The sequence below is a fragment of the Lithobates pipiens genome, unplaced genomic scaffold (assembly GCF_037356315.1).
Source record: "Lithobates pipiens isolate NorthernLeopardFrog02 unplaced genomic scaffold, aLitPip1_a1.2 Scaffold_30, whole genome shotgun sequence".
NCBI lineage: Eukaryota > Metazoa > Chordata > Amphibia > Anura > Ranidae > Lithobates > Lithobates pipiens.
In genome coordinates, this window is record NW_027507791.1 from 107,652,017 (window position 1) to 107,673,216 (window position 21,200).

Below are 21,200 nucleotides of genomic sequence, written 5' to 3' on the forward strand. Positions count from 1 at the left end.
CTCGGGCCTAATCGCGGGACTCGCGGCCGGTCCGGAGCAGCAATACGGGGATGGTGGTGTTCCTGGGACTCGTGGGGAGTAGGCTGAGGTGCCCGCCGGCCAGAATCCTGCCTTGGAACGGCGGATGGATGAAGATTATTTCTCGGCCGACGGAGCTCAGCCGAGATACGTCCTCTCCCCAGCACTTCCGGTTTTTCTTTCTAAATGTCATTGTTGCTGCAGCAGGTTCTATACACAGTACAGATGTGTCACTTTACAAGCAGGCTAAAGGGAGCCCCCAGGCATTATATTTAAAGTAATTTTTCTTTTTCATTGTTTCACTTTAGGCATCATTAAATCACTGCTCATTTGAAATTATCTTTTTAAAAAAAACTTTTTTTTATATTGATACATGGCTCCCAGGGCAGTGCCTGGATCCCATACACTTTGTATGCATAATAATTTGCATATAAGCCTTCAAAAGGGGCACTTTTGATTTTTTCAGTTTGGGGTCCCATAGACTTTAATAGGGTTCTTGTTTGGCTCTGAACTTTTGCAATGTTCAAAAGTTCTGGCACGAACAGAACAGGGGGTCATTCGACCCATATTTACCACACTCATCTACAAATCATAGGGTCAATTTTGATCATTCAGAATGCTCTTTAACCGCTTGCCGACCAGCCGCCATAGTTATACTGCAGCAGGTTGGCTCAGCTGCACGAATCTATGTACTGGTATGGCGGTCCCTTGGCCTAAACTGATGAAGACATTTGTTTTGTTTTTTTGTTTTTTTTGGGCTATTTATTATAGCAAAAAGTTAAAAATATAGTTTTTTTTTTTTTAATTGTTGGTATTTTTTTTTTATAGCACGAAAAATAAAAACAGCAGAGGTGATCAAATACCATCAAAAGAAAGCTCTATTTGTGGGAAATAAAAGGACATCAATTTTCTTTGGGTACAGCGCCACACGACTATGCAATTGTCAGTTAAAGCAACACAGTGCCGTCCCACAAAAAATGGCCATTAAGGCCATTAAAGAGGAGGGCCGGTTATACAAAAAAAAAAAAAAAAAAAAAGTCAGCAGCTGCAAACACTGCAGCTGCTGACTTAATCAACACACTCACCTGTCCAGGGTGCCCGCGATGTCGGCCGCCCGAGGCCGACCCGTCCCTCGGCTCTCGGGTCCCGGGGCTGCCATTCCTTGTAAGGGAAACAGGCAGTGGAGTCTTACGGCTTCACTGCCCGTTTCCTACTGCGCATGCGCGAGTCCCGCAGCTACTGCGCATGCGCGAGTCCCGCAGCGCTTTCTGAATGGGACGCGCTGTGTTCTGGAACACACAGTTCCCAGAACACAGCGCGACTCATTACCCAGAAGACGCCGCGACGAAGACAGAAGACAGAAGATCTCCGCGGAGGAGGAAGAGGAAGATTAGGAGAAAGTGCCTAGCAACAGGCATTTCTGGTAAGTAAAAAAAAAATTTTTCATTTTTTTTTTTTTTTATATATTTTTTTCATTTTTAATATTTTTTTTGTTTTCAGGGTGGCCCTCCACTTTAAGGGGGTAAATCTTTCTGGGGCTGAAGTGGTTAAAGTGTAACTAAAGGTAAAACACATGTCTGTTTTTTATTGCTGTCTGTACCCCATTAGGGAGCTTCACTCTCTCTATTTCTCTTTTATTACCGAAAAGGAAAGTAAAAGAAAACTCCAAATACTGGGTTCTCCTTAGAACAGGAAAAGAAGGTAAATCTTCCTATGAAGACACTAGTTCAGGTGACCCTGGGAACAACACGAGATTCCCTCATTTTGATGATTTCTTCTCACTTCTTGTTTTGGTTATGGGACAAACAGTGAAGTGAAATCTCCACAATGACACAGATGCCAAAAAAAAAATGACTGGGGTTATAACCCTCCCTTACTCTATCCAAAATAAAACCTTTTTAGCTTTACTCCAACCCAAGGCCGTCATATGACGTCCTTGACTTTCAGTGGGAATATCTGAATTATGCCTGCAGCAACAAGCATCATTCAGATATTCTCTTTTTCAGCCGGCGATTCTGCGCACTGTAAGAATGATCATAGAGGCAGTTCAGCCACTAGATTATTCTTACAGGCTCCTGCTGCCCTCCAGTGCTTCTCTGGGTTCTCCTGTGCCATCGGGGACCCAGAGAAAAAAATATATAGTCACCAGTCATCTCTATGACCGTCGGAGGCCTGGGCACAATGTTATGACGTCACGTCCGGGCCACGCTTGTAAACAAAGCCACAATCGCAGCTGGAAAGCATGGGATTGTGAATCTTTTTTTTTATCTCATGCTTTCCAGCCTGGAGGTGAGATGTGGGGTCTTTTTGCCCCCGCATACTCTCCATAAAGAGGACCTTTCACACACCATTCCTATTACAAGGGATGTTTACATTCCGTGTAATAGGAATAAAAGTGATCAAAAAAAATGTGAAAGAGAAAGTGTAAAAAAAAAAAAAAATGTGAAAAAAAAAGCCAAGGCACATGTAAATCCCGCCCACATATGTAAACTCCGTTCAAACCACAAATGTGAGGTATTGACATGTAGGTTAGAGCGAGAGCAATAATTCTAGCACTAGACCTCCTCTGTAACTCTAAACTGGTAACCAGTAAAAAAAATTAAAGCATCACCTATGGAGATTTTTATGTACCAAAGTTTGGCGCCATTCCATGAGTGTGCACAATTTTAAAACGTGACATGTTGGGTATATATTTACTTGGCGTATCTTCATCTTTCACATTATACAAAAAAATTGGGCTAACTTTACTGTTTTGTTATATTTTTAATTCATGAAACGTGTTTGAAAACTGTTGCGCAAATACTACGCGACATAAAAAGTTTCAACGACCGCCATTTTATACCCGAGGGTGTCTGCTAAAAAAATATATAATATTTGGGGGTTCTGAGTAATTTTCTAGCAAAAAATTTGGATTTTTACATGTAGGAGAGGAGTGCCAGAATAGGCCCAGTATGAAAGTGGTTAATTTATATATAAAATATTTAATTCGATTGAGGGGGGAAAGGCAAAAATACAAGGATGACCTGAGTTGCGAGATTTTGGTGAGTTATCAGGGGTCTAAACAGACTCCTGATGTTTCACATTTGAGGAAAAGAGACTGAGGACATAGCTACCCTACGATATAGAGTATGGGATATATAGTTCAATCTCAGTTTTTGCAGGCTCAACAAAAATAAGCAGGGTAATGACATCACATCACTATATGAAAATTTTACAGAATGACCTGAAAAAAATAATGGAGTGGGCAATCACATGGCAAATGAAGTTTAATGTGGAGAAATGTAAAGTAATGCACTCGGGGGCAAAAAACATAAGGAGAACTACTTACTAGGGGGAGAGCCATTGGGAGAATCAAGGATGGAGCGAGATCTGGGGGTCCTCATAGATGAGAGATTGAGCAATAGCATGCAATGTCAAGCTGTAGCTACCAAAAGCAGCAGAATATTAGCATGCATAAAAAAAAAGATTTACTCCAGAGATAGAACGATAATCTTACCACTTTATAAAAATCTGGTTAGGCCTCATCTGGAGTACTCTGTCCAGTTCTGGTCACCAGTCCTCAGGAAGGATGTGCCGAGCTGGAGAGAGTCCAAAGAAGGGCAACAAAACTAATAAGGGGACAGGACACCCTCAGTTACTAGGAACAACTACAAGCACTAAATTTATCCTCGCCGGAGAAGAGACACTTGAGAGGGGACATGATGGCAATCTACAAATACCTCAATGGTGATCCCAGCATAGGAAATAAACTTTTCAGTCTCAGGGAGTGTAAGAGGACACAGTGCCACACAATGAGATTGGAGGAGAATCGGTTTAACTTTAAACTGGGCAGGGGATTTTTCACTGTCAGGGCAATAAGGATGTGGAACTCTCTTCTACAATCGGTGGTGGCAGTGGGGAGTATGTATATGTTGAAAAGACTCTTGGATGTGCATCTTAAAGAGCACAATGTACAGGGATATGGGAAAAAGGTAAAGACGCTGACACATGTGCACCTACACAGGTTGAACTGGATGGACTGTTGTCTTTTTTCAACCTCACTTACCATGTAGCTATGTAACCCTGTCTTTTCTATGCAACCACAGCTGCAGAATGAACAGGGGGTGCAATGTACAGAGGCAGCCTGTTCATTCACTCTCTTCCCGTGCTCTCCTCCCAATAGGCATCCAATCACACCTGATTGGTAAAGAGGTGGTTCAGTGTTAGGGAAGTGAATATTTATTAGCTTTTCTAACACACCTGGCTAAGCATGGCGCTCGCAGTTCTCCTTTTTTTACACCTATTAGAGCCTATGGCTCTAATTAGGTGCTTCAAAAACACCCCCTGCCACTGCTATGCATGAATCTATCCATTGGTCATAGAGGGGGTGGCTGGAGAGAGGGGGCAGTGCCGGTGCGCCCTTAACGAACGCACCACCACTGGACTTGTCTTAACCACTTCAGCCCCGGAAGATTTGGTTGCTCAATGACCAGGCCATTTTTGCGATACTGCACTGCGTCGATTTAACTGACAATTGCGTGGTCGTGTGATGCTGTACCCAAACAAAATTGATGTCCTTTTTTTTACCACAAATAGAGCTTTCTCTTGGTGGTATTTGATCACCTCTATGGTTTTTATCTTTTGTGCTATAAACAAAAGAAGAGCGACAATTAAAATATATATATATATATATATATATATATATATATATATATATATATATATATATATATATATATATATATATATATATATATATCTTTTACTTTTTGCTATAATAAATATCCCACATTTTTTTTCCTCACTTTAGGCTGATATGTATTTTTCGACATATTTTTGGTAAAACAAAATCACAATAAGCATATATTGATTGGTTTGTGCAAAAGTTATAGCAATAGTGTCTAAAAAATAGGGGATAGACTTATGGCATTTTTATTATTATTTTTTATTTTACTAGCAATGGCAGCAATCTACGATTTTTATCAGGACAGAGATATTGCGGCGGAAAAATTGGACACATTTTTGGGACCATTGACAATTATACAGCGATCAGTGATATAAAAATGCACTGTATAAATGTCACTGGCAGGGAAGGGGTTAACACTAGGGGTGATCAAGGGGTTAACTCTGTTCCTAAGGTGCATTCTAACTGTAGGGGGGGATGGGACTGACTAGGGAAAGAGAGAGAGATCGGTGTTCATACTTTGTACCTGTACTCTGAACCGGGATCTGTTCAATCGCTGGTGCCCGGCAGTCACCGCACCCGCTGGGCACTCGCATCGGCTCCAGGCACACGCTGCGGGCGCCTAGTGGCCAAAAAGTGAAGCAACGTAAGGTAATGTCGATGCCCAGCCGAGCCAACCTGCTGCAGTAAAACTGCGGCGGATGGTCTGGAAGTGGTTAATGTAGAATTTATGTGTAGAAGGGTTCCACCACCACAGAAAAATTGTGTAATATGTTCTCCATGGGCAAAGACTATAATCAGCCTTAGCACTTCCCCACCACCACTAATTACAACCTCTTAGAAAGCCAAAACACACAAAATGACATCTGTTTATCTCTCAGCACTCAGCATGCTGAAAGTAATCAGCCATAACCATCTTCAAAACAGATGGCATATGCCAGAAGCAGGTTTTTCATTGGTTCTCTGGCCTTCCACAGTACATCTGCATTGATTATCTTCCTGGGACTTAGGACAGCTTGACACCACACAGATGCAGGCTAAAATCTTCAGCCTTGCAGCGCTAGGTTTCTGGGTTTGACTCCAAATCCTGCTAGCTGGCTATAGGTTTATATGTTGTGATGCTAAACTTTCTTTTTCACCAGTGCTAACATTGTTGATGGGTTTCACATAATGGAACCCCAAGAAATCACATTATAAATCAAGCAAGTGTGGGTTTGCACCAAATCTAGAACTGGGGTGTTTTAGCAGATATATTGATGTATACAACTGGTGTGGTGCTGCACACATACTTTAATGTTGCATGCTTATGATGAATGATGCATTTTTTCATTTGTAAAGAGTGTGTATACCTCAAGAGACAGAATCAAGTACCTAGGTGGGTGTGTCCTTTACTGGGTGGGTGGAGGTGAGCAAGCTTGTTAGGTTATTTAAAGGCTTGCATTTTTGACGGCTGTTTCGCCTAAGAACAGGCCTGAATTTTTCTTATAAAGATGGCTTCTCGGCCTTCTGACTCAAGCGTGGGTGTCATGCATGCCTAGGCTTTGGGTTGAGGGGTATTCTAGGGGAACCTCTTCTAAGGGGACCCCTGGATAAACGAGAGGCCAAATTAAGGTGTCGCCATGTTGTGGGGTTCGATGCGTTTGTGAAATTTTGTGAGAATACAGGTAAAGCCTGAATGCCATGGTGAAGTGGGTCTAAAGACGATCACTGTGGATGTTACAGAAATTGCTGAATTTACAGGTCAGTGATATATTCGCTCTTCAGGGTTTTGTGGCCAGTGGTCAATATGATATTTCTTTTGATTCTGAGGATACCTGTCAAGTTGCATATGAGAATTGGGTGAAGACAGATCTGGGAGGGAATATGCTAAGAAGATGGATATCGGTTTATTGTTTGATCCTGGATTGTAGATCATGATTGTACATTGTTATGTGAAATATATATTTGCATGATTACTAAAATGTGCTGTGTATTGTTAATTTGTTTGATCATATGATATGGAGAAGGCAGTCACTAAGCACTGACAGTATATGTGTGCTGTTGTCCGTTTTACTGAGACTAATAAAAAAAATTGTATAGTGGGTAACCAATTGATGTGGGTTTTGGGGAGCTTTGCATAATGCCTAACCCTGCACACCCCACTATGTCTGTTTTATGATTGTTTCTAAATTTCACATGCTTGTTAGCTTGATTTGTATCCCTGCTTTTCTAATGTGATTTGTTTAATGTGTCTAATTTTTAGTGCCCACTTGTAGATTATAAGCTCTTTTTAGCAGGGCGCTTCTAACTATTGTAAAATGCTTGAGCATCATTTCCATACCGTTTTTTTTTTTGGGTTTGTTTGGCCCAAGTACATTAATGTAACAAATGCTTATATTAATGTTGAAATAAAAAGTTGATTGTTTTTTGCATTGACATTTGCAGATTCAAAATACAATTTTATAAGAGCAAACAATTCATACCCCTCCAAATCTGTTTTAAATCTAGTTGCAGACAAAATTATTTGGTTTTGCAAGTCATTGAGTAGAATAGAAAGTGTAATGGGAGGAGGGGGAAGAACCCCCCCCCCCAAAAAAAAATAAAAAATAAAAATAAAACCCTGCTCTAAAGCTGAAATTCAGGACTCCACTGATTATTTTGTGGACTAGGTAAACCATGAAATGTCAACTAAATGTGAATTTTCTCTAAGCACCAACTTAAGCAAAAAATACCTCAAAAACTGTTGATTCAAAAATATTGGTGTGGTGTTCCCTCTAAGATCCATACCAGGCCCCTTGGGTCTGGTACAGATTTTAAGGGGAACTCCATGGCAAATTTAAAAAAAAATTGGCACAGCCCCCCCCCCCCCCCCCAAATCCATACCAGGCCCTTTAGGTATGGCTTGGATTTTAAGGGAAACTCATGCCAAATTTAAAAAAAATGGTATGGGGTCCCCCCTCAAGATCTATGCCAGACCATTATCCGAGCAAGCAGGAAAGGGGACAAGCGAGTGCTTTCCCCTTTCTGAACCATACCAGGTCACATACCCTCTAAAATGTCTTCTTCCCCACTTCTTCTTTCAGTCGTCCTCCCCCTTCTTCCAGTCTTCTTCCTCCTCTGTCGCTGCTCCTGCCACTGACTCGCTGAAGATCCAAAAATGACCCTTCTCTGGTGCTGCGGCCCACCCATCTGTCCGCTTCCATGAGGCACATGTCATACATAACTATGGGGCATGGCCCCTGGAAGGCATCACCTGGAGACCCCACCCCCTTGTGACATCATAGACCAATCATGCCCGAGTGGGGAAGTCACTATGGGCAGGGTCTCTGAATGACATCCGCCTCATCGCATCATTGAAGAAGGTTCGTTTTTGAAATCTTCAGTGGAAGTGACAACAGAAGTAGACCGGAGGATTAAGCAGAGGAAGAAGAAGCCGGAGGAAGATTGGAGGAAGAAGAAGACCAGATGAAGAAGCGGGAAAGGAGAAGATCAGAGAAATATCAGAGGAAGATGGAGAAGACCAGAGGAAGAAGTGGGGAAGAAGAAGACATTTTTAATAAAGGAATTGTCAAAAACTGGCTATTGTCCTTTGTCATATTATACTACTTTTTTGGGTGAATGGGTAGGGATACAATGTAGCCTATACTCATTCACATGGGGGGGGGGAGGGCGGCCACCCGCCCGCAGACCCCAGACAACCACAACCTAGGGTTGTCAGGAAGAGGCCCTTGTCCCCATCAACATGGGGACAAAGTGCTTTGGAGGGGACCCCGAAGCACCCTCCCTATGTTGAGGGGACGTGGCCTTGTATGGCTTGCTCGGATAAGGGTCCGGTATAGATTTTGGAGGGGGCCCTACAGCAATTATTTTTTAAATTTTGGAGTGGTATGGACTGGGGGGTGGGGGTGGATACTAGGCCATTTTTTTACTTGATTTTTCATCTATATTGCCGGGACCCTTGCGTGAGCCATGCGCTCATTGCACAGCGGGGGTGCCGATGCTCATGGCCAATGGTCATGATGAGTGCCGGTCACGAGCTATCATGGCCAGGAGACACAGAACAGGGATGAGTATGTGTAAGCACACACTTCCCTGTTCTGTTCTGACAGGAGTGACAGATCGTGTGTTTCTATTAGCTAGGAACCATGATCCGTCACTTCCTCTAGTCAGTCCCCCCCCCCCTTCAGTTAGAATTATCTCCCAGGGAACACAGTTAACCCCTAGATTTCCCCCTGGTGTTAACCCCTTCATTGCCAGTGACCTTTTTACAGTAATCAATGCATTTTTATAGCATTGATTTGATTGCTGTATTAAAGCCAATGGTCCCAAAAATGTGTCAAAATTGTCCGATGTGTCCACCATGTCGCAGGCACAATAAAAATCGCAGATCTCTGCCATTACTAGTAAAAAAAAAAAAAAAATAATAATAATAATAAAAATGCTATAAATCTATCCCCTATTTTGTAGACGCTATAACTTTTGCGCAAACCACTCAATATACGCTTATTGCGATTTTTTTTTATTTACCAAAAGTATGTAGAAGAATACATACATATTGGCCTAAACTGAGAAAAAATTAGCTTGTTTTAAAAAATGGGTATATTTATTATAGCAAAAAGTACAAAATAATGTGTTTTTTTTTCTAAATTGTCACTCTTTTTTTGTTTATAGCGCAAAAAATAAAAACCACAGAGATGATCAAATACCACCAAAAGAAAGCTCTATTTGTTGGGAAAAGAGGACGTCAATTTTGTTTTGTTGCAACGTTGCACGCTCCTGAAAAAAGATTTTTTTTTTTAAATGTTATTGATACATGTTCCCCAGGGCAGTACCCAGACCCCCATACTCCTTTTATGGCCAATTGTTTGCAAATAAGCCTTCAAATGGGCACTTTTGATTTTTCCTGTTCGGTTCCCATAGACTTCAATGGGGTTTGCAATTGGCACTTGCAGATCCACGGAATTGCAGATCCGCAGAATCACCGATTAGCATTGATTCTGAATTTATAAAGGCATGTTTTCCGCTAATAGCGAGAATCGCGCGTTCTCACACTTGAACTTTTAATTGGCTTAATTGGCCGCTATTTATATGCACCGCACAATCGCATATTCGCGTTATAGCAAATGACCCCCATAAGAGATTGATAAATATTACATATTTATACATGCATATTTAAAGGAGAAGTATAGCCAAAGCTTGTTTGGCTGTACTTCTTCTGTGGATCAGAAGAAGTGTCTGAGTCGGCCACTGACACTCCTCCACAGCCAGCACTTCAGTGAGCGTGGGTGGGGGGGGGGGGGGGCAGAGCAGAGAGCGGTGACTGGCAATCACCAGCTCTCTGCTCACGGAGCTCTAAAAAATGAGGGATCGTGGTCTTTGATCACTCGGTTCTCAGTCTTAGAGCCGGGAAGTTGATCAGTGCGTTTGGTGGGGGGGGGGGGGGGCAATTACTGGAACTAATCCCCCTTTAGCTCTGTGCTGCTGCTTCTCCTCATCCCAGCTCTTATGCAGCTGAGAACAGAGGGAATGTGATCACTTATAAAAAAGGGGAACAAAGGTATTTAAAATGTTTTTTATACTTATACAAAAATGTTTTGCCTTTTATTTATATTTTAAACTGAATGGGTTGATTTACAAGGTGACCGTTTACAAATACTATAACCCTGAAAAGTAGCCTGCAGTGCCTATCAGTGAAACTAACAGCCAGCTGTGTGAAGCAAATAAATTGTGAATTCCCAAAGGAACAGGACATAATGCTTAATATTCCATTCTGATAAAATATCTACATACATCTACATACATATTTGTGCATAAATATTTGCTGTGAATCAAGTTTTCTGATATTGTACTCTTATGGAGAAATGTACTTTTGTTTTGAAAGAACACTGTGTATGCTAATATTTTAGATAAGCATATTGTGAACATTACATATTCTGTACCTTGTCATATGCCCATTTATCATGGGAGTGTTCTGCGAATTTATTGACAATATATTCCAGCTTCTCAGGTAATGTGAGGCTGTAAAACAAAAGTATACAAAATAAAAAAAAAGCGCTTGTAAGTCGGAAATGAAAAAGCTGCTTCAGCATGATTCCAATCTTCTCTTGAATTTACCATTAACATAGCATTATTACATTTCAGTATGTCTTCCATGTTATCATTCAGACAGCTCCCCAAGGTGGAAAACTATAGATATAGTTATGTGAGTTATGATACAAAGTACAAGAGAGATTAACATTTTATTCCCATATTGTGCACATTTGACATGAATATATAGGAGCAAAAAACAAGCCATATAAAACACATTGCCATCCTGTCACTAGACATGTGCAGAACAGAAACGTGTTTTGTTTCAGATAGCTTTGTTTTGTTACTAATTTTGGTTCATTGATTCGTTTCGGAATTCATTTAGTTTAGTTTAGTTTAATTTAATTTCGTTTTGTTTATTAATTTGCAAACAAATTCCAAATTTTCAGAACAATTTGAATTCGGATCTGTCGAAAAATGACCGACCGATTCGGATTCTGTGTGTATACCCATTTTTCCTTGGCAGGGTCAGACCTTTATAGAATATATTTCCATCATTTTGCATCATTCATCTAATTCACGTGCATGCTCCTGAAGAGCGGACAAATCCACGATATGCATAGAGATATCATATGCCGTGTTCCCATGTATTACGTGTTCTACCTGATATTTTTTAGTATATTTATTATTGATATCAATCATCTGCAGTCATGTGGGCTAATGTCCTCATTGTATGTATATTTATTTATATAAATTGTATTGGATATTACATGTTTATTTATGATTACCATTATACATATTTTATTGATTTCCAATGAAATCTAATTTTTATACACCTACATGCCTCATTCAAAGTCCCAACCTTTGAACCCCTCCCTGTTGCATTTAGATAGGGGTGGAGGCAATCAACCTTACCAGGTCACTGTCTCATTTAAAGTCCCAGGTGTTCTTTACCCTCTTTTATGCTTAGAATATACTGTATTTACCAAGTATGACTGGCTACTTCAACTACGAAGAATTAAAATAGGTAAACATATATTTTAGTAGGTTAGTTACCACTCGTGTATTGATAGAACAAAATCTAACTAAAACTGAAAGTTTATATTGGATAATATTGGAAACACAGCCACATGTACAATGTTCATTTTTCTACATATGAATGTCTTTCATATGTTTAGTCCCCCTACCATCCTTCACTGTTCCTCCACCATACTCAGACCCACACCCATTCCCACTCACCTCACCTTCCACTCCTGGGAGCCCCAGACCTCCACAATTACACATCCCTTGTCCACTATTGTACTCTCTTAGCTCCTTTCTTGCACATACTGGATGTCATCATACCTAGCACAGTACTTATCTGCACATACTGGTCTCTGTTATACCCTCTGCACCCCTCTCCTGTAATTAATGGCCTTCCTCAAACCTGCATCCTCTCTTGGACACATTGCCCATGCCCACCGCACACCTCTCCTGCACATACTGAGCAATATTTTACCATCCACACCATTCTCCTGCACATACTGCTTGCTGTCATACCAATTGCAATCCTCTTCTGCACAAACATACCACTATCAAGCTCTTCTCATCCCTCCCCTGCTCATAGTGCCCACCTTCATAACTTTTACACTCCTCTCCCGCACATGTTGCCAGATGCCACACCTTCTGAAATCCTCCCCTGCACATACTGTCCAGTGTCATCCAATTTACATTCCTTTCCATATGTTGCCAACCCTCATAGCCTCTAAACTTCCCTACTGCACATGCTACCCACTGTAATATACTATGCATTCCTCTCCTGCTGGCCACCTTCATACCCTCTGCACTCCTCAAAAGCAAATACAGCAAACCCTCACACTCTTTGCACTCCCCTCCTGAACATACTGCCCTATGTCATACCTTCTGCACTCCTCTTCTGCACATAGTGAATGCCATCATGCTTTCAGTAACTTTCTCTTGCACCAACTGCTTTCTGGCATACCCCCCACACTGCTCTCCTGAACATACTGCCAGTTATCATACCCTCTGTACTTCCTTCCTGCATATACTACCCACTGTAATTTCCTTTGCACTCCTGTTCTGCAAAATTTAGCTGCCACAAAACTCTCTGCACTTCTCTCTGTATATAAGGAACAATATCATACCATTCACACCGTTTGCCTGCACAGAATGCTTGCTTTCGTAGCCTCTGCACTCCTCTTCTGCAAATACTAGATACCCTCATACCCTTTGTATTCCTCAGCAAATATCGCCCACAATCCTCTCCTGCACACACTACCTGGTTTGTATACCCTCTGCACTACTCTCTATAGTCATACCTTCCGCAATCCTCTCCTGCATAAAATGTCCACTGGTTATATCATATTTCACTCTTCCTACTCCCCAGCGACATATGTTCCACAATCCTCTCCTGTACATTGTGCCTAACATCATACTGTTCACACTTTTCTCCTGTACTTAGCAAACACTGTCATACCCTTTGTACTCCTCTCCTGCACATACCAAATGCTGCCACACTCAAATCTCCTGCCCATAAAGCATGCCTTCATAGCCTCCAAACTCCCCTACTGCAATACTGCCTATCATTATTCCTTCCATACTTCTCATGCAATTGTTTTAAATATCCCCAAACAGGCACACTTTTGCTAGTACAGATATAAATTAATATTTAAAGAAATTTGTCCCAATAGCATGCAGCTATTTCAAACTTAGTTCTATTCAGCGCAATGTAAAGAGCAAAACGATTTCAATGTCAGGCTTCTGCCGACCAACAGAAAACAACTGTTAAAAATAGCACCAACCTAAAACTAAAAACATTTACACAACTCTAAGAAAGAAAATAATACCACAAAAAATCCCATAAAAGGTTAATATTATTCCTTTACATCATTTAGCTTTGATATGTAGCCCAAAACAATGGGTGGGTCTTTGATTGCCTTTATCCAACCCTTAGGGCACCATTTCTTTAATGGACACCAATAGTGCTGCACTATTCCCAAAAATGACTATTTCTTCTTCTACCAAAGGTGCTATATAATTGTCTTTACTCCCACTGACCAACAAGCCTGGGATATTGTCTACTCCCACTGATGTTAGGATTTTTCTACCCCCATTGGCAACAGTCCGGTAAAATCTGATGGACAATAAGCTGGCCCTTTGTTTAGAAATTTTGGAGATCCCTGCTTGAAAATAAAAGAAAAGTTTGCATAGATAAAATCTAAACAAACTAGATTTGAGCAGCTGGCATCAGGATTGATATACTGTATAAACAGAAACACTAGTAGTACATATAATGCAGCACTTCCACAATTTTAACATAAGTAATATTACCATAAACAATGTAAAAGAAAATGTGAAAAACTAACTCTAACTTGTCTAGTGAAGTCCAAGTATAACACCCATGTGCTTCAACACCAGGCAGCAGTGATCTTCATGTGCAAGCCCATCACCAACAACTAGAAGGTATACCAGAGTAAAAACCTTACATACAGAAGTATATTGCACTCAGCATACATTCAAAAAGAGATAAATATCTTGAAAACAAAAAAAACATATATAAAGGCAGCCAGCACCAATCTGCTTACCAGATTGTGTTGACCCTTGAGTTACAGAGAGGTCAAAACCAGCATTGGAAAAACAAAGGCCAGATGTATCATCAGCACTCTCTCTGTAAAGGCCATCACTACAGGCTGCTTCAACAGAATGTGCCTGAAAGAATCCCACTTCCAGAAATAGATGCAGGGTAACCTCAAAGCGATGCAAATAACCAAACAATGGTGCAGTAGGTCTAGGAAGCTAAAATTGCTCCCATCCCATCTATCGCTGGAAGTGGGATTCTTTCAGGCGCATCCTATTGAAGCAGCCGGTAGTGACGGACATTACAGTGAGACTGCTGATGATTCAACCTTTGTTTTCCAATGCTGGTGTTGACCCTCTATAACTTGAGGGGCAACACAGTCTAGTAAGCAGATCGGCTTTCTCACACAGTGGTGTGGCTTTCTCACACTGATGCTGGTGTGTGGTGATCCTACCATCTACATGGTATATGAACTTCATAATGTTTTATAGAGACTTTTACTTAGCATGTATTAGCCTGGACAGCATCAATGTACTTCTATCCCTTTAACAAGCAGATCCCACTAGCACCAGAAGATATTAGCTATGACAACCTCAACCTTCTTATCCATATCAGATGCCCCCAATATTATATATATATATATATATATATATATATATATATATATATATATATATATATATATATATATATATATATATATATATATATATATGCCAAAAGAAGACTCTCATAGTGTAATAAGTCCAAACATTTATTTGTGTAAAACTTAAAGCCAAGTATAAGATCAAGCTGGCAAAAAGCCACCTCTGTGGAGGCATAGATGTCAGTGTGCTCAACAGACTCCATCCAACATGTTTTGTCCAATAGAACGTCTTCAAATGCTGAGTGCAATATATTTTTGTATGTGAATGCTTTGCTCTGGTAAGCTTTCTAATAGTTGGTGATGGGCTTGCACATGAAGATCATTGGTGCATGGTGTTGAATCACACTGGTGTTATATCTGGACTTCAATAGATACGTGAGAGTGATTTGGACTTCTATTCGTTTTGCACAATTTGTTTTTATGGTAATATTGTTTATGTTAATATTGTTGAAGCACTCAATTATATTTATTGTGCATGAAACACTTTAACCAGATGCATTTTATATCATTTTTCAAACAGATAGAACGTTTGTGATATTTAATAATCACTACATTTTTTGGTTACTTTGTTTTTCTATATAACGGTCAAATTACCAATATTTTCCCCATTTTCCTTTACAAAACATATCAAACAAAACTGCCAGGGCAGTACCAACACCCGCAAAGGACTCCTTTTTGGAAAGCAGACATACTCAGATAACCTAATTTTGGTACTGAAGTGGTCAAATATGAAGCTTGGTACAATAAACACATTAATGTATAGGTACGTAGTCTCCAAACTTTGTCCCTTTGTTTGCCTGTATCTCTGGGGCACTGTTACTCCCAATCAAACAAGGCACTATTACTTCCACTGACACCAAAGATGGGGCAATATTTCTCCCACTGACACCAATAATAAGGCATAATTCCTTCCAGTGATATAAATGACCAGGCACTATTCTTTCCACTAGGGATAAGCCAAACACCCTCATGTTCAGTTCCCAGCATAACATGCGTACAGGCAAAAAATTTGCCAGAATACACTAACACTGTTAAAGTCTATTGGACACAAACATGAATAATCAAAAGTGCTAATTTTAAAGGCTTATATGCAAGTTATTGCCATAAAAAGTGTTTGGGGACCTGGGTCCTGCACCGAGGGAACATGTATCAATGCATTTTTTTTAAACGGCCGTTTGTTCGAGAGCAGTGATTATTTTTAATGCTTAAAGTGAAACAATAAAAATGAAATATTCCTTTAAATATTGTGCTTGGGGGGTGTCTATAGTATGCCTGTAAAGTGGCGCATGGTTTCTGTGTTTAGAACAGTAATACAGCAAAATGACATTTCTAAATGAAAAATTGGCATTTAAAACTGATTGCGGCTGTAATGAATTGTCGGGTCTCGGCAATATAGATAAAACTCATTGAAAAAAGAGCATGGGGATCCTCCCCCAGTCCATTATCAGGCCCTTTGGGTCCCCAAAGTGTGGGGTTCCCCTACAATCCAAACAAGGGCCTCATCCCCACAAACCTTGCCCGGTGGTTGTGGGGGTCTGCATTGATACATGTCCCCTGGGTCAGGATCCGGGTCCCCAAACACTTATGACAATCACTTGCATATAAGGCTTTAAAATTAGCACTTTTGATTTATCATGTTAGTGTCCCATAGACTTTAACAGTGTTCGACGAACACCCGATGTTCGAGTTGAACTTACGTTCAACTGGGACATCGGGGTCATCCCTACTTCCCACTAATATTAATGATGAGACATGTTCCTCCTCCTGACCACAGACATTACATAAATGTTTTACCCCCACTGACCACCAGGCTTCAAACTGCCTACTTCCACTCATACAGGTGTATTTTATACCAAATCATGAAGGAAGGTAAACTCGCCCTTTATAAAGTTCAGAGACCCCTGGTATAGGTCATACACAGAAGAAGGAGGAGGTGAAGAGGATAAAGTACAGGTCCCATACTGTTGGAGGATAGAGATGGGAGGGTTAATGTGCAGATGTTAAGGATAAGGGAGATGAGTGTTTAATATATACACTATATTGTCAAAAGTATTGGGACACCTGCTTTTACATGCACATGAACTTTAGTGGCATCCCAGTCTTAGTCTGTAGTGTTTAATATTGAGTTGGCCTAGCCTTTGCAGCTATAACAGCTTCAACTCTTCTGGGAAGGCTGTCCACAAGGTTTAGAAGTGTGTCTATGGGAATGTTTGACTATTCTTACAGAAGAGCATTTCTGAGGTCAGGCACTGATGGTAGACGAGAAGGCCTGGCTCACAGTCTCTGTTCTAATTCATCCCAAACATGTTCTATCAGGTTGAGGCCAGGCCATTCAAGTACCTCCAACTCAAACTCACTCATCCAAGCCTTTATGGACCTTGCTTTGTGCACTGGTCATGTTGGAACAGGAAAGGGCAAACCCAAACTGTTCCCAAAAAGTAGGGAGCTTGAAATATTCCAAAATGTCTTGGTATGCTGACACCTTAAGAGTTCCCTTCGCTGGAACTAAGGGGCAAAGCCAAACCCCTGAAAAACAACCCCATACCATAATCCCACCTCCACCAAATGATTTGCACAAAGCAAGGTCCAAAATGACATGGATGAGCAAGTTCGGGGTGGAGGAACCTGACTGGCCTGCACAGAGTCTGGACCTCAACCCAATAGAACACCTTTGGGATAAATTAGAGCAGAGACTGCGAGCCAGGCCTTCTTGTCCACATCAGTCCCTAACCTCACAAACGCACCTCTGGAATAATGGTCAAACATTCCCATAGACACACTCCTAAACCTTCCCAGAAGAGTTGAAATTGTTATAGCTGCAAAGGGTGGGCCAACTCAATATTGAATCCTACAGACTAAGACTGGAATGCCATTAAAGTTTGTGTGCGTATAAAGGCAGGTGTCCCAACACTTTTGACAATATAGTGTATGTCTAATACAGACAGGATGGAGATCTTTTGTAAGAGGAAGGGAATGGCTCCCAAATGTAAACACTACACTGGTTACATTTGTGATCACTGTAATCAGTCAGTCACAGCAATCTCAGGGAACAAAGTCATTCAGGTGTGCTCTTTGTCTTTGAAAGAGCCATTGGATGACAAACACACTGGTTGCCCAAAGGAAGATTTCTGAAGTGCAGTTTATAAAAGCCACTTCAGAAATAGACACCCACCTCCCCACAGTTGTTTTTACAATAAGGCAGTAGGGGAGGTGATTAAAACAATATCACTTCTACACTTTTGGAGAAGTTAAATGTAGGGCTGTTAAAACTTACTTGACAGTATTAATGGGTTTTGGATCAAAGTTTCCTTCAGCATCCACTGACATCTGCTTCTCAGGTGTTGCTTTAATTCTGGTGTCAACGTAATCTGGTGGCAGAGCTCCAGCTATTGCACTGAGACAGGGCATGCACATTCTGAAGAGTTCAGCATCATACTTCTGCAGGAGAGATAGGAACTGGTTGGAAAGTCCCACAGAAAAACATGCAATTTGTTAGTGACAGCGACACAGCCAAATCACATCAGCAAACGGAAAACACATTTAGAAAAGTAACAAGACCACAAGTTGTGCATTTCAAGCTCAAAATCGACCATTCCACAAAATCATGCAAAAATTAATAGGCATCTAGATTATCTATGTAACCCTTTATTCCAAAATCTGTAAAAAGCTTATAGTACCAACAAGCTAAAAGGAGGATCTAAAACGCCTTAAAGTCAAAATAATGGTGCACAGGAGTAGCAAATGAAGAAACTTTGTGGGTGTTTTCTTTTTAATACAAAAACATTGCTATAGCTTAATATTGGCATCATATTTTTATGGCAACATTTCAAACTGCTATAAATACAGTCATAGCAAGGTAGGCAACAGGTCAACCTCATTCTACCCATCAATCACAATCGCTGCCATGCCAGCCGCACGCTCCTGACCCCACCCGTCTCTTAGACCTGAGATTAATGCAAAGTTGAAAGAAGTCCTAGGCACCTCCTCAGTTCCTATGTGTCACATGATTCAGCCAAAGGGAGATCCAGGAGGACTTGTCTCTGCAAGCCGCCGGTGCATCTAAGGTCTGGTGAGTGAACTTTACAGAGGGAGGGGGGAAATTGCGCTGTGGGTGAATTTAGCTTGTAGGCAGGCGCCAATAGAAGTGCAGTGCTGCCTGGGTGGGGAAGGATTAATGCAGGTTCTGTATTTTCCCAGGCTTTCCTGGGTTCTATCATCCATCTTGTGTTACATGTAAAAGGGTGAAGACTGGGCTCAGAGGGAAGAAGCAGGGACTGCATGGAAAAGTGGAGAAAAGTCTGTCTATGAAGATTTAACAAACACCACCCCATGAGCTCCCCACATGGGAGACTAACTCTCAAAGACTCTACAGATTATAGACTGCTACATGGAAAGGTATGCCTTGGCAGCGTGGGGCTAGTTAATTAGATGAAGAACTATGCTATGTGAACTTTGAGTGTATTATTTAAGTATGCTAAGTAAATTGATTAACCATTCAAAAGCCTGGTCTGAAGTTATTTAAAAAGGAATGCATGGCAGTATATGATGTATCAAAGGAACAGGGCCTGAGAAGCATTAACGGGGTTGAAGAGGAAGGAACAGAAGGCCACTGTGAAGGGTTAACTCAACTCAGAAGTTTGATGGGGGAATGTAGTTTCTACAGGTAATAAGGAAGTGGTGGGAATGCATAGCAGCCAGATAGCGATGTGTGGTACAAGGTATTAGTGACAGGACCTCCAGTAATGAGGGGGTCAGTGCTCTGGCTCCTTCCAGAACCTGAGGTATGGAGACCTCATGAACCTAGTCACATAGTATGGTAGAGCTAAAGGAGTTAATCAAGTGTACACACGAGGTCCATGCTTAGTGCACTGGGAGAGAAATGCTGGACTGGTGGAGCGGGACACGGGCTCAGCGGTGTCCCCCTCTAAAAGCTATATTCTGGAAAACAGGGTATGCAGCAACATGGGGTGGAGGGCTACACAAAAGGAATTTGTATGTGGTTCACACCTGCACACAGTGCATGATTTGTCTCTGACCGGGGGATGCCACCTTAATGTGAACTTTCACATGAACAGGGCCCCGCCTGGTCCCAGACACTGGTGAATGCATACATGAAAAGAGTTACACCCACATGCAGGGCGAGTAGGAATTGCCCACAAACCTAAGGAAGTTTCTACTTAAAAGGTGGTATTTTGCTTGTAGAGGAAGACATGTTTAAGCTACTCCCGACTGCTGCACTTTGTAACGCTAATTTATTTGCTAATAACTGCTGCGCTTTGAGTTATTTACTCCTGTCATCTAAATTCTGTATTGCATCCTAATGACCCCTGCACGTGGCATTATTTACTGCTGACCTTTAAACTCTGTATTACATACTATTGATCCTTGCACTCTGCATTTCTTACTACTGGCCCTAAACTCTGCATTCTACTGCCCCTTAAACATTGTATTACACACTTTGGATCCCTGAATTCTGTTACATACTACTGACCTATGCACTCTTCATTACTTATTACTGACATCTGTATTACTTACTTCTAATCCCGGCACTCGGAGTTACTTACTCCTGACCTATAAATTCTGTATTGCATACTACTCTATGACCCCTGCACTTCGAATTATTTACTTCTGACCCCTACATTTTTGTATTATGTGCTAATGACTCCTGCACTTTGTTTAATTTACTATTGACCTCTAAAACCTGTGTTAAATATCAATGACCCCTGCACTTTGTGTAACTACTGGACTTTGGATTACTACATACTTTTGTTCCCTGCACTCTGTGTTACTACTGATCTCTGCACTCTATGTTACTTACTCCTAACTGCATTACATATTCCTGATCTCTGTATGGCTTACTCCTAACCTCTGAACTCTTTGTTACATACTACTGACTTCTATACTGTGTTACAAATTACTGACCTCTGCACTTTGTGTTACTCCTAACCCCTGCACTTTTCTTTATTTATTCCTGACCCCCGCACTATGTGTTTCTTTCGTCTGACCTCTGCACTGTGTTACTTACTCATGACCTCTAAACTCAGTATTACACACTGTTGACTCCTTCACTCTGCGTCACTTACACCTGATCAATGCGCTGTGCATTATTTACTCCTAACCTCTTCACTCAGTGTTACTTTCTCCTGACGTCTAAACCCTGTATTACATATTACTAACTCCTGTACTCCGTATTACTTACTCCTGACCTCTACATTCTGCATTACTTACTGTTGACCTCTGCATTCTGCTTTTCCTTGACCTCTAAGTTCTGTGTTTCATGCTACTAATTT

General features: G+C 41.1%; 1 protein-coding gene across 8 annotated transcripts in view; it reads right to left on the minus strand.

Annotated features, from left to right (window-relative positions):
* RYR3 (ryanodine receptor 3) overlaps positions 1-21,200 on the minus strand; it is a 1,008,486-nt gene that overhangs the window by 439,512 nt on the left and 547,774 nt on the right. For 4 of the 8 annotated variants that reach the window (XM_077464742.1, XM_077464741.1, XM_077464739.1 and 1 more), the window contains 2 exons: positions 18,185-18,348; positions 10,600-10,678 (listed from right to left, as the gene is read on the minus strand). In XM_077464742.1, coding sequence (XP_077320868.1) covers positions 10,600-10,678; positions 18,185-18,348 — 243 coding nt within the window. Of the gene's footprint in view, positions 1-10,599; positions 10,679-18,184; positions 18,367-21,200 lie in introns of all 8 variants that reach the window. The other 4 variants (XM_077464740.1, XM_077464737.1, XM_077464736.1 and 1 more) reach the window with 1 other exon arrangement.